General features: G+C 35.4%; 1 protein-coding gene across 4 annotated transcripts in view; it reads left to right on the top strand.

The window, feature by feature from the left end:
• Nucleotides 1-13,831, top strand: part of CORIN (corin, serine peptidase) — a 118,964-nt gene that overhangs the window by 73,864 nt on the left and 31,269 nt on the right. For 3 of the 4 annotated variants that reach the window (XM_088056784.1, XM_014261076.2, XM_088056783.1), the window contains exons 7-11: nt 3,188-3,295; nt 4,860-4,970; nt 5,522-5,638; nt 8,840-8,938; nt 13,369-13,600. In XM_088056784.1, coding sequence (XP_087912910.1) covers nt 3,188-3,295; nt 4,860-4,970; nt 5,522-5,638; nt 8,840-8,938; nt 13,369-13,600 — 667 coding nt within the window. The remainder of the gene's footprint in view (nt 1-3,187; nt 3,296-4,859; nt 4,971-5,521; nt 5,639-8,839; nt 8,939-13,368; nt 13,601-13,831) is intronic. The other variant, XM_088056782.1, reaches the window with a different exon arrangement.

Raw genomic sequence — 13,831 nt, 5'->3', positions numbered from 1 at the left:
TCAGAGTCCCATCAAACCTGACCTTGTGTATTTCCAGGAATGGGGTGTCTACCATTTCTCTGGGTAACCTGTTCCAGTGTTTCACCATCCTCAATGTAAAACATTTATTCTTTATATCTAGTCTGAAAGTACCCTCTTTTAAAACTATTACTTCTCATAACAATAGGCCCAGCTAAAAGCTCTATCCCCATCTTTCTTATAAGCTTTCCTAAAGTGCTGAAAGGCCACTCTTCAGGAGGAACAACCCCAGTTCTCTCAGTCTTTCTTCAGAGGCTCTTCCATCCCTATGATCATTTCTGTAGCCTCATCTGGACCTCTTCCAACAGGTCCATGTCTTTCCTGTGCTGGTGGACCTAGAGCTGGATGCAACACTCCGGGTGGGCTTTCACAAAGAGCAGAGCAGAGGGTCAGAATCACCTTCCTCAACCATCTGGCCATGCTGCTTCTATTCCAGCCCAGAATACAATTGGTTTTCTGTGCTGCAGATGCACAATGCTGAGTCATGTCCAGCTGTTCATCTAGCAGTTCAACCCCCGTTTTTCCTGGGCTGCTTTCAATCAGTTCATTCCCCAGCCTCAGTTGATACCAGGGTTTGCCCTGACCCAGGTGCAGCACCTTGTACTTGATTTTGTTAGACCACAAGAGTCCCATGTACCCACTTCTTGAGCTTGTCCAGGACTCTCTGTATGGCATCCTGTCCTTCAGGTGTGTCAACCACACCACTCAGCTTGACATCCATACCATCTCCCCATCTCACAAGGAGCAACTTTGCTGAGGCTGTGCTTGATCCCTTCATCTCTGTTATTAATGAGTTAAATAACGCTGGTCCCAGTACAGAGCCCTGAGGGCACTGGTCACTTTGGGATTCTGAGCTATTGACCCTTGGGATGTGATTCCTTATCCACCAATTCCTTATCCACCTAACAGTCCACCCATGAAATCCATCTGTCTCCAATTCAGAGAGTTGGATGTTGTGGGGGTTTGCACAGACCCATGTGCAGCAGGTCCTTCTGGACCCATAACAGGGATCAAACCTGCCACCTTGGCTTTATTAGCTCCATGCTTTAAACAGTTGAGCTTATCTCAGGGTCAAGTTGTTTAATGTAGAATATTCACAAGGCTTCATTTGTATTTTGGTGGAGTGTAGAATAGGAATTTGTATTTAATTTTATGAAAATGGGGATTTCCCAACATTTATAGCATTTAAGTTGAGCCTTTTACAAGTGGCAGCTGCCCATCTTACATAACAGATTAACCAGCTACCCTATACAATACATTATTGCAAATATCTTGAAGAAAATGTATATTGAGGCTGTTAGTTTTTCATCAAGTGAATCTTATTTCCCTGAAAGGAAGTTTGTATTCTTTTGGTTTTCCCTGTCTGTCTGGGCCTTTGGGTTGTCTATCAGTGTCTAAAGGACACTGCAACAGCTTCAGAGGTATGAATGGAAAGAGGAATGGGGGTATGAATGGAAATTAAACAGTAAATTTATCCAGAGGAAATAACACAGAAAAAGGCAGTTTTGTTTCATTTGCAGGAGGAGCAGTGGAAGAAGCACAGAAACTGTCAGAGTTACAAACTGATAAATAAAATGAAAGGTTGCCAGTGTACTTCATGCTGTTGCATATTCAAAACAAGCGATGTTTAGAATTTACTCTCAGCTGGGTGTTGGTCTGCTTACAGGAAGCAAGAGCTTAAATTCATTTTCATTTAGTATGGGGTTTTTGTTATTCCCTGTTTTATGAATAATGATTCTTTTTGAAGCTAAATTAACTATTGAGTATATAGCTCATGGCTCAGTCATATTATTTTACTTCATATCCTGAAGCATTTCCTTCGTAAATTCTGTTTGGACTTTCTAAGATAATATGAAACTTGAAGAAAGGATTAATACTTCTGAGGGGGAAGGAGAGGAAGTGACTCATTTTCAAGTTCCAGAGTTTTTTTTCACATAGGAGGTGAAACACTTGGTTGACATTGATCTGAAGGGGTAGAAATCCCACTGTACCTTCTGGAAGAGTTCTGCACCTCTCAGTGTGTAATATCCTTAGAAAGACACCCTGTTTTCACTTGCAATCATGACCACAGGAGTCACTTGCCAAGAGGAGAGAAGGAAGTGGTAGCATGATTCTGTTGTTTTGTGGTTGATCGTCTCAGAAGAAAGGAGGTACTTTTGTTCCAATCCCTGCTTTTTGAGCTCTCTCTCTCTCTCTGTTTTCTGGGGAAGAACTAATTTAAAATGCCCACATATGCCAGTAAAAACGGGCACAAAGGACTTCCTTGGTTTCAGTGGCATAGCTTCAACAGGAATGAGGGATTGTCCACCCAGCTGTTCTTTATCTCAGCATTCTCTCTGAAAAACTAGAGATCAAAGAATAGTCTAGAAGTCTAGTGAAACTGAATTACCCACATTCTACCTGTGTGCTTGAAATCAAAAGTTATTACTGATGAGACCAGATACCACAAACGATAATTTCTCTTCAGCCCACTTAACTGCAATGAAGATTCCATGTTTTTATTGAACCTGATATTATTCAAGTATTATAGTTGTTCTCAGAGAATATCTGGCAGGCTTTACTGATGCATCCAGTCATGAAAAAAGGTTAAACCCACTTAGGGCTGACAATAATAATTCCTTTATGAGAAGGCACCAGGCCAAATCTGAGCTCCAAACTGTATTAAGCATAAAGCTCATTTGAAACCATTATAGAATCAAAGGCAGGCTCAAAAGCAGGGTCTGGGGATCTTGATTTTGCTGTTAGTCTTCATCTCCACTTAACAGCCACATCTGGTACTCAGGGTTTTCCTAGTAACCTACAATGATAACCTACAATATTTCTTGCGAACTTAATGCATATAAATGAATTAAGCATTAATTTAATTAAATAATTGTTTAATAATGAAACAATAATTTAATCCCTATGTGCAACCAGAGCACTCTGTCCTTATGGTATTGATCAAAAAACAGCTGGTAGGGAGAGAGTAAAAATTTCTAAAAATGGCTTTTGATTTTTCATATACTTCCAGATTTGTTTCTCATAAACTGATACACACTGGTATTAATGCAGACCTGTAAGTTGTAAGGTATCTTTAGCTAATGTTGTGTGTAGTCAGCACATTCCAGTGTTCATAGTTTATGTGAATGTTCCAATGCAACTTTAACATTTTACATGCTTTGTTTTGTAGACTGCAGTAATGATGTATTTCGTTGCAACACGGGAAAATGCCTCAATTATACCTTTGTTTGTGATGGATATGATGACTGTGGAGACCTTAGTGATGAACAAAATTGTGGTAAATTAAAAATTATGTGCTTTTCTAAAGTCTTTAAGAAATCAGGATTGCCTAAGCCAGTAACCTTCTTTCTTAAACTACTGAAAGAGTAATACACCCTGCTCTTACTGTATTTGAACAAAGTGAAAACAGCTCACAGATTCTATATGCAATTTGAAAAGGTTTAAAGGAGAGTTTGAGTCAATCCAAATCTTGAAGGGTTTGGTATTTATAAGAAGTACTACAATTTTCAATTTGTTTTAAACTAATTCCTAAAGGTGCTTCCTTGCTAGCTTGGCTGGATTTAACTGAGTAAAGTAAATTATATGAGGGTACACACTGGTGGTACGAACTGTTTTATAGCTGAATTCTTTTAATGTAAGATTCATAGTGAAGTCATATGTTTTGATTATCAAATTCTGTTTCTTTCAAATTCTCTTGGCAATCAACTTTGCATGTTCTGACTCATGATACTTACCTACCTACTATATGTATCTACCTGCTTAACTTCCATAGGAGAAACAGTGAAGTTTCGCCGTTAAAAAAGAATAATCTTAACATGTAAATACTGGAAAACTTAGAAAGCTTTATTTTTACTAACTTTTGGTCCTGTTACTACACCTAGGAAAAATGAAGTTTTCTAATATAGTTCTTTAACAGCTAAAAATTATTTCTCCCTTTTTATCTTTTGCTTTTCTAAGGACCAACACAAAGAATATAAAATCTGAAAATCAAGGGACATTTTTTTCTGAGATTTTTTTAATATTTCTTCTCCAAATTGAGCACATTCTAAGATCTTTCAATATTTTCTTGTCAGTTTTGGTCATTTAGTGGGGTTTTTCATAAATAATCTTAGTTTAAAGATGATTCAAATTTTTCTAAATGTTAATCTCTGTCCTATCTTTCCTAACTTGACGTAAGTTTTTTTCAATGCAATTTTTAAAATCTAAGTTTTTTACATGCTATAATTGGTTTTCATGGCAGATTTGGAGGACTGGACTGTGTCTGTTTTCTCTATTTATTTTGGTGTAAAGTCAGTCTGCTCAACAGAATGCTCTACTTTGTGCATTCAGACAGAAAGAGTAAGATGATGCTTGGAATAATTTCTTTGTAGATAATTCTTATGAAAAATTCCAAGTGCATGCAAAAATATAGTTTCTGAAGTTGAGAAACATTTTTTAAAATGTCTTAATATAAAGATAAATGAAGGAAATTATTTTCTCTGATGGTTACCGAAAATGTTGGTTAACTGAAAATCATTTCCTGAGGTGGTAAGCCAGATCTTCTAATGTGCTTAACAAATCTTAGATTCTTGTTTATTTACAAATAGTCACAGCTATTTGTAAATAAAGCTGAGAGAAGAAATTACTGCGTCACTATACAAGCAATACAATTAAGATTATATGTAACTACCATCTGCAAAAACATCTGCAGATACAAAATTTTCTTAATATAATTTGTTAATGCAAAATGGCTCATTAATAAGGAGATTAGCTAATAAACCTAGAATAATTTATCAGTAATATAAAGTATACAAATGGTAACTTAGCATCCCTTTTTTTCTTCAAATTTGCATTTGATGTAGATTGTAATCCAGTGACACATCACCAGTGTGGAGAGGGGAGATGTATAACAGCTGATTGGGTATGTGATGGTGACCATGACTGTATAGACAAATCAGATGAGATCAATTGCTGTAAGTTCCCTTCATATCTAAATTATTTTTTCTTTCTTTGAAAACTTAAAAAAAAAAAAGTAAGATAACTAGTGTACTAGTGTACTCACTTGGAAGGCAAAACTGTAAACTTATTTTATCTCAGAAGTTCACGCTTGACAAATGCCTATTTTCAGTAGACAGCAGCAGCAAATTAAATATTCGTTGCCTTTGTTGAGAAGTAAAGCCTTGCTTTGTGTTAGAGCTTCTTGTTAATTACAGAATTAGCTTTTTGTTACCCACTATATGAATAAAAATTATGTGCATTTTTTTCCCTTGGGGAAGCTAAAACTTCAGCTCAGCCTGTTGATAATACCTAACATTTATAGTTTCAGTCTCTGTAGTTAAAGATCAGTGCAACTGTAGCTACTGGAAAATTAGCTGACACATAATGGAAAATGCCTTGTGATCTCTAAGCAGTGTTACCAGCTCCTCTCAAAATAACTTCAAGTATGATGTTCAAATATAATGCAGATCTTCACTAAGCTACATTGATCAGAATATTGTCTTTTTAATATTTTTTTTCTCTCTAGCATGTCACAGTCAGGGTCTGGTGGAGTGCAGAAATGGGCAGTGCATTCCTAGTGCATTCCAATGTGACGGAGATAATGATTGTAAAGATGGAAGTGATGAAGAAAACTGCAGTGACAGTAAGGATATGCCTCATTTTACTCTTCTTACTAAACCTACCATTGACTGCTATGTTCTACAGTGCCTTTAGCTAAATCTGTCTGACAAATTACTTTCTTTACCTTTTAAATAACACTTGCTAAGGCTGGTTGGTGTGTGCTTTACACAGACATTTGTAAGCAGACTTCTTTTAATACTTAAAAACATTAAAAAAGATTAAGTGAGGGTGATATTTAGCACAATATTTAGTTATCTGATGTCATCAGCTGTTATTTGAAATACATTGTTTGGAGCAATGAGAATCTACTATCACAGGAATTGGTGTCATTTGAGGAGAAATTTTCTCATTAAAATCCTTTTTTTAATCAGAACTTGGGAATCAGAGAAAGAATGTTTTCATAAGTAAACTAATGATTTAGTGTTACTAAGGGAAAATATATGGGAACATAAGGTTTTGCAGCTACTTGATAGCTGTCTTATATACTCTATGAGAGAAGAGGAAGGTATTTTTCACATATAATTATCTTATTTCTGGTAAGGTATAGGTTCAGATTGCAGCCTTTCCTTCAATGCAGCAATTATGAATGTCTTCTTTTAATGTATCTTTTTTAAAATAAATTAAAATGGTCAACCTTATGCAGAATGCTAGTGATGGCAAATGTAGTGGTAATAGGACAGGCTATTCAATAGTTACTAGAGTAGATAAGACCTGTTAAAATAAATAATAGATACACACAATAATTTTATAAGCCTCATATCTTTAGGAAACCAGTCTAAAAGAAATCCTTTCGTAAGAATGTTACTCAGTCCCTTCTTTTCATAGAAAATTCTTGGGATCTTCCTACTCCAATTTAAATACCTTCATTCCAAAAAATACCTGAGAAGCGGAAACATAGAAATTATCATTATTTTTCCTCACTTTTAATGTTGACATTTTAAAAAGGTGTTGCATGAAATATTTTCTAGTTCTGACTGTGGCAATCTACAAGCAAAAAGTTTTTCTCCTCTGTTTTGACACTGCACTTTCACAAAGTGTTCACCTTTTATTCTTCTTTCTTGATGTTCAGTCTCAGTCTTACTCTATGAATTCTTTTATCGTCCATTTCTCTTGCATGATGTGGGCTAGAAATCAGTGATGTATTTTATCACTGCCTCTTTTTTCCCTTTTGATGTTGAAGCAATGGTTAAAAATCTTTTTTTGGTATGATGAATAGGTATAGGTATTAATATTCAAGCACTGGTATGCGGTGATAATTATGTATTCAGTGATATCACTAGATGATAAAAGATCTTTCTGCTTGGCATTAAACTGTAGAACTTTTAAATGAAAAAAATTCCTAATTTTTATTATTAATTCTTCCATATGAAAAAGTTCTATCCAGTATTTTGCAATATTTTGCAGTATTGCATAGAGCAAAATTCTTTCTTTAGGCAACCATATCCCATCCATCCTAATTTGCATGGGAATATGTTGGCAGAATTTAGATTTCATTCATTTTTAGTTCTTTGCAAAGTCCATGTAAAACAAGGCAGAATTCTTGTTTGTAACTTACTATCGTATTTCTTATATATTTTCTTATTTCCAGCAACTGCAAAAATGTAGTAGGACATTTACTTATTTCAAAGACTTTTCTGCTTTACAAATCAAATAAAAAAATTTGGGTATGTCTGTCAGAGTCAGTGAAGTTATGGCTAATGCAGTCTGGAGTACTGGTTTTGTTACAAACACAATAAATATGTGAAATCAGCATAGAAATTTGAGGTCAAGGTATAGTGACTTCCTCTTGCCTATAAAAGAATGCAGGGATCTTGTGTCCTAGTACATTCAGGGTTGCAAATGACCATTGCTTCATCTCTATTTGGACGAGAAAAGTGGTCTTCTTCACTACATACCTTAAGAAAATTTAAGGTATGGCATCTATCTGTGAGTACTACTCTCATTCATTTTGCTGCAATAGAAATCTAATATAGATGAACTCACGACTGGTCCTGTGACCTCTTCAAAAGAACAGTGTACAGTGTATTTATAGAAATTCAGCATTATTTGCATTAGGATCAAAAGAATCTACATTGTAGGACAGGGATTTTTAAAGGATAGGAAGGAGTTGGAGCAAACTTCAAAAATAATTTTTATGTAAATATTTGGGATAGCTTTAGAAGTCAAAAGGTTTTTCCTGCCTTTCAAATTCCATTTTGCAATCAGATGCAGCTGTAAAATAGATGGCCAATTGCTATAGCAAAGAAATTACTTCTATTGCTTCAATATATATCACGTATGAATGGAAGTAAATCCACATATTTATGATAGATATGACTCGATCTTCAGTTCCTTTAGACAAGATTGTTGTCAAGGCTATTGAAACTGGATCTTTCTTTAGTACCTTCTGTATGTCCAATGGAGGCATGAATGATATTCCTGGGCAGTAGTGCAATACAAACTCTAAGCAATCAGCACAATAAGCTATTTTAAATAGGATAAAATGATAAACATCATCTATTTAGTCTCTTCTTACAAATTAGTAAACTAAAATGACTGATTTTGCACATAGAAGAGAGAATCTAATGGTTTGGAAAGGAGCTATCACAACTGTGAGAAGGAGAAGTCCAGGGATTTCTCATATAAAGTAACTACCAAAGTACTTCAGAAACTTTTGATGAAGTGCTGATTTTATTTATTCTGAAGTCCATCATTAGGACCATAGCATTTTTGGATTTCTTTTTGTTGCTGTTGTTTGTTAACCAGTCAAAGGAGAATGATTATGCTTCATCTCTGACCTTTCTTCAGGATGTCTTTTATTGTCAACCAAAACAACCATAAAATGAAAAGCTGATCAACTGAATGGCATTGAATAATAATTCCCAGACAGTGTTCTCTTTCATCTAGGACCTGTTGTTCTTTTTGAAATGCAATTTGCATGACTTTTCATATTCTGCATGGTAAATATCTTTCAGAGATCCATGCCTCTCATACAGAAACTGGGATTTAATTTTTTATATTGAACAGAGGGGTAAGAAGAGTAAGAACTGGACAGTTGTTGCACACTTTTCTTCCTTAATGCACTTGAAGTGCTATTGGAGTTTACAATTACTGTGTTTATATTCCTGAACTGTGTAAAAAGAAATACTTAATTTTTATGTAAACACTGTACTTTCTCATTACACTCCAGTCATTTTTATTCATCTGGTAAATAATTTGAAAAGTACATTTCTATTTCCCTCAGATCAAACCCTCTGTCAGGACGGAGACCAGAGATGCTCTTTCTGCCCTGATCCCTGTGGAGCTTCTCCCTGTGAGATAAGAAACAGCCAGGCAAACTGCAGTAAGTAGGTCACATGCTTCATACTGTTACTCTTTTAGGGTGTTTTAGATTATAATGAGGATGCAGGGTAGAATACAGTAAGTAATACTTTAATTTTCTAGCTAATGAACATGTCTAATGATTTAGCTTTGAAAAGGGCAATGTTGAAACAAATGTGTCTTCAAAGCTCTTGATTATTGATAGGATTTATTACATTTGACATTGAGGTATTTTAATTTTCTGTGAACTTTTATACTTTCTGCATGGGTGTTTACCGTTGCACTTTCTCTTAGCATTTAATGACATTCAGTGTCTGTGTGAAGTAAACAGCACAGTGTACATGTAAAGGAGAAGATACTGATTTATTTTCAAAATATAAAAAATCCCATGTTTCTGTATTTAGTAGTCTAGAGAACTTTTAGGTCTTTATGAAGGGACAATTTTGGTATTGAAACTGGAAAAACTAATTATACTTCTAACTAATACATATTGTAGAGGATCAGGGTCTTCAGCTCTGTGTTTCCTCATATCTGTGTGTACCACTTCATGCAAGGTTCCTGTACTAATTGTGCACTTGATTCTGAGTAGCTGTTTTTCTCAACTGTGCAATGCCACAACATGAACAGGTAATCAAGAGGAATATATTTCTCTATGTTTTAAAAGTGGGGCAGAACTGTATTAAAAATTACTCCAAATTAATTGAAACTTAGTGTTGTGTTAATACAGTCACATCAGTTCAGGTCACCTTGATGGATGGACAGACTTGGCTTCACTTACAGATTATTTTTTACACAATTCATGTGTAATTGCTTTGTGCTGCAGTTATCTCTGCAAGGTATCAATGCTTTGATACTATATGGTAGCTTGTGTGGATAATGTAATTCCATTTAAAATAGAATGGACATGGGAAGGTCAACTAGTCCAAACTCCATATTCTTTCTAGAGTTGTGACTGTAACCTTCAAGTGTTTGAGACAGACACTGCTAATGCTGGGGCCTTTAGATGCTGCTAAACTAAAGCTGTAATATACTTTATAAAGAATAAATGCTTTACATGTGCTTCTATCAATGCTTACCCTAAGGTTTTGTAAAGGAGTAATCTTACATACCATATATAGCATTAGAAGGAAACTAAGTAACACCTTTGGTCAACAAGCCCAAACTCCTGATCAGATCAGTGCCAATTAAGTTATATTGCCCATGATCTTGTCCTTAAGGACATAGATTCCACAATATTTCTGAGAGATCTGTTTTACTGTTAGAGCACTTCCTTTCTGAAAACCTAGTTTCCATATAAATAATTTGGTTTCTCTCATGTCTTTTGCCTCTCATCCTATCCCTGCACACTTCAAAGGGTCTGGTTCCATCAGATTTACACCTTCCCATTAACTGCTAAGAGCAATAGGATCTCACATGAAAGATGTCTTTAAGGCTCCTTCCAGCCCAAACCACTCTGATTTTTGACATGTAATATTTTAATTGTAAAACAATGTTCCTATGCCGTATTATGAGAAACCCAAGAACTTTTTAGTGAAGATGTTTACTCAACATATTATGGGCAGCTAGTAGTTGTGTAGTTCTTAGCAGGAGTAACACGTGGTCTGAACTAGTCTTCTGGATCATCTCACTTTGTCCTTTTCTAGTCCAGTGAGTATTTAATTGTTTATACACAATGGAACAATGAGACAGTTTGGGACAGATTTTTCTTGCATAACATCTGGAAGTACTATTGTCTTCCTTTCATTTTGTTTTTGTTCTCTGTATTTTGATCAGTCATTTTGTCTTTGGTAAGACACGAGAATTCTCATGAAAAATTTCAGTTTTGGCAAAGCAGTTCTTCTTGACTCAGATTACTATCTGGTTGAAAAATTCCAAAACATAGGCCACATTTCCCAATATTGAATATGATGGATGTTTTCCAAATGTGGTAATATCAGATCAGTTTAGGCTGGCATTATAATGTATTTACAATGTATTTCAGATAACAGAATGGGTATCTGAAGGGAGAGTGTAAAGAAGACAAGGCTCAGTGACAGGATCAGAGGCAATTGGCACAAAATGAAACACAGGAGCATAATGAAGCTCTGAGAACAAGCATTTTTTTTCACTGCAAGTTTGACTGGACACATATTGCCCAGAGTGGCTGTAGAGACTCTAATGGATAGAGCAAGTTAATAATAAACACGGGAAGATATTAAATCCAGGCATAGTCTATGTGGTAATTTCTTGGTTTGTAGGGTTTTTTTTGTTGGCTTGGATTTTTTTTTTGTTTGGTTGTTGTTTTGTTTTTTGGGTTTTTTTGGTTGGGTTTTTTGTTTTGTGTTTTTATTTTTATTTTGTTTGTTTTGGTTTTTTCTTTTTTTAATTCAGTATAAAAGATGCAATGAATTTTATTCCTTGTTCCCCACTCATTAGTACTCAGACGTACTATAAATAAGGGAGTAGCAGAACTCTTAAATTGTAGGACAGACTCAGAAGGAAAGACTAACATGTGGGTTACTTAAAATGAGTCAGATGTTTCCCTGGAGCATGTTTTCTGCTTATTACTCTCTGGATTTTCTCTGGGAATTATGTGTAAGAGTCCTTTTTATGATTGTCAAACCTACAGTGACACTTTTGTGCATAATGTAATAGAAGCTTTCTAAACACAGTGTGAAAATTATAATCATATTGAAAAGATATAAAGATCTATCCTCCAGTGGCATTTGAGTGGACTAGATTTTCTTCCAAAACTCACTTAAACCCCTATAAATATGAGGCATAATAAAAGAGAATGGTATATGGGCATTTCAACCCTTTAATCTTGAATAATGTTATGTTATACAAACACTTAGACTGTTGCATGTACTTTTGTGTTCATCCTGAAATATTGATGAACATGTAAAGTTCTGTACACATTAAAGAAAGATATTTACTGGCCAAAATCAAAAGATGATCCCAAACTGATCTGGGCAACTTAGGCAATATTGTGGAAGGACAAGGGATTGTTCATCATGAAGGAAAGGAAATGGCAGTAATGTGAGGAGAATTGTTAAAGTCATTGAAACTCTTATACACAAAAGATGTTACTGCGTAGTTTGAGACAGCAGAAATAGTTCAGTGTTGGTAGTATGCCTGGATTTAGCAGCAAGGAAAAGCTGCATGTAAAATGAGCTTCGTGGTCATCAGATTGGGGTAAATAGTAAAAAAAGTTGTAACACTAAATGCCAGACCAAGAAAGAGTGCCAGGTTCTACTGGTTAACTGAATAATTGACTGCTGGATCTTCTTCTAACTTCTCCCAGAGATACAGCTATGGGATGACATATGTCACACTGCTCTAGCAACTGATGCTGGCAATTGCCTAGCAGAGAATATTAATAATACTAAGTTATCTTTGCTCCCAGAATAAGCAATTATATGTATTTTCTAATTTTTGAATAGTGAACTCTTTTGTGGAAAACTTTCTCAATAAATCCAGAGTAAATGAGTTTAAATAATTTCAAAATCATCTCATTGCTAAGTAAAAAAGTTGGATTTCGGTCTGAATTGAAGTGAAATTCTGTCTGTAGTTTTCTGTTATGGTGGAAAATAGAAAAATAAATATTTCTGAATACCAACGTCAGGAGAAATAAAAAAGCTATATGATTTTTAAAAATCCAAAATACTTGGCTAGCTCAAAATTTGTTGTGATAAGCTCCCAAGAGTTGGAAGATTTTTGTATGTAGCTAAAATATATATAATCTTATGGACTTGTAGCTGTTGCATCTGTTTTGTCTTTGCTTATCATTCTCATCTGTTATTAGTTACGTCTTACCCAAATTATTTCATTAGCATGTAATGTCTCTTGCTTGATGCTTGTGCAATGCATAACCTATTCTTCCTTTAGATCTTTGTAAGCAAGGAAAAAAAATTAAAAGCAAATCATGGCTTCTGTTTTCTAAAGAGAGAAATTGTGCAGTCTCTGTTGCCAGAGATTTTTTACAAGCTGAGAAGGCTGATCAGTCCTCAGAGCTGCTTTGATCAGCACATTGGAGTAGAGACCTCCTGAGATCCTTTCCAACCCAAAGTATCTGATGATTTCTGTCTTCTTAATTTTGGCAGGTGCCCTATCAGTGTGCAGTGTGTCATGGTAGTATAGTAGGTACACCAGTGGGAAGTGTGCTACTGTACAGTACACACTGTACTGGTTTAAGGATGGTACCACCTTAAAGTTAAGATGTTGCTCAGAAAGTTAATGAATACTAATAAGGGAATAAAAGTCTCTTAATGGGTTATGAGGTCGGCAGAATTCAAACCCATCTTTACTGCTATGAATAGGCTTATAAGGGATCTCTAGCTCTGGAGAGAACTGGAACTCGTGGTTTCTCAGGCCTGAGAGGATGAATTTGTTAAATAAATATGGAATTATTTCTTCTGTATTTAATTTAATCTCACACCATTTGTGGTTCTGTTTGTTTTCTCTTTGTGAAAGGTCTGTGTGAACCAATTACTCTGGAACTTTGTATGAACTTGCCTTACAACTATACTTATTACCCAAACTACCTGGGCCACAGGACACAGAAGGAAGCCTCTATCAGCTGGGAGTCTTCTCTTTTCCCAGCTTTGGTTCAGACCAACTGCTACAAGTACCTGATGTTTTTTGCCTGTACAATCTTAGTACCAAAATGTGACCCCCATACAAATCAGCGGATCCCACCTTGCAGGTACTACACTAAACCATATTACATTTAATTCTTGACTGACTGTCATAGTAGCTTTACCCAGTTTTATGCTTTCATTGAAAGTGCCAAAAATTTTGCTTTGGAATTCCATAGGAAAAGGCTGTTGCTGACCAGCATACTCAGCTCTCCGCAGGGCTGCTCTCCAGTTTGTGCCTGGTACTACTCCTAGGTGCAGGATCAGGCATTTGTTCTTGTTAAATTTCATGTTCCTGA

This window comes from Pseudopodoces humilis, chromosome 6, assembly GCF_049639895.1.
Source record: "Pseudopodoces humilis isolate 2021_Gansu_Grassland_sample_001 chromosome 6, ASM4963989v1, whole genome shotgun sequence".
Taxonomy (NCBI): domain Eukaryota; kingdom Metazoa; phylum Chordata; class Aves; order Passeriformes; family Paridae; genus Pseudopodoces; species Pseudopodoces humilis.
Note: the sequence above shows the minus strand (reverse complement) of the source record. Positions and strands in the feature narration are given on the sequence as shown.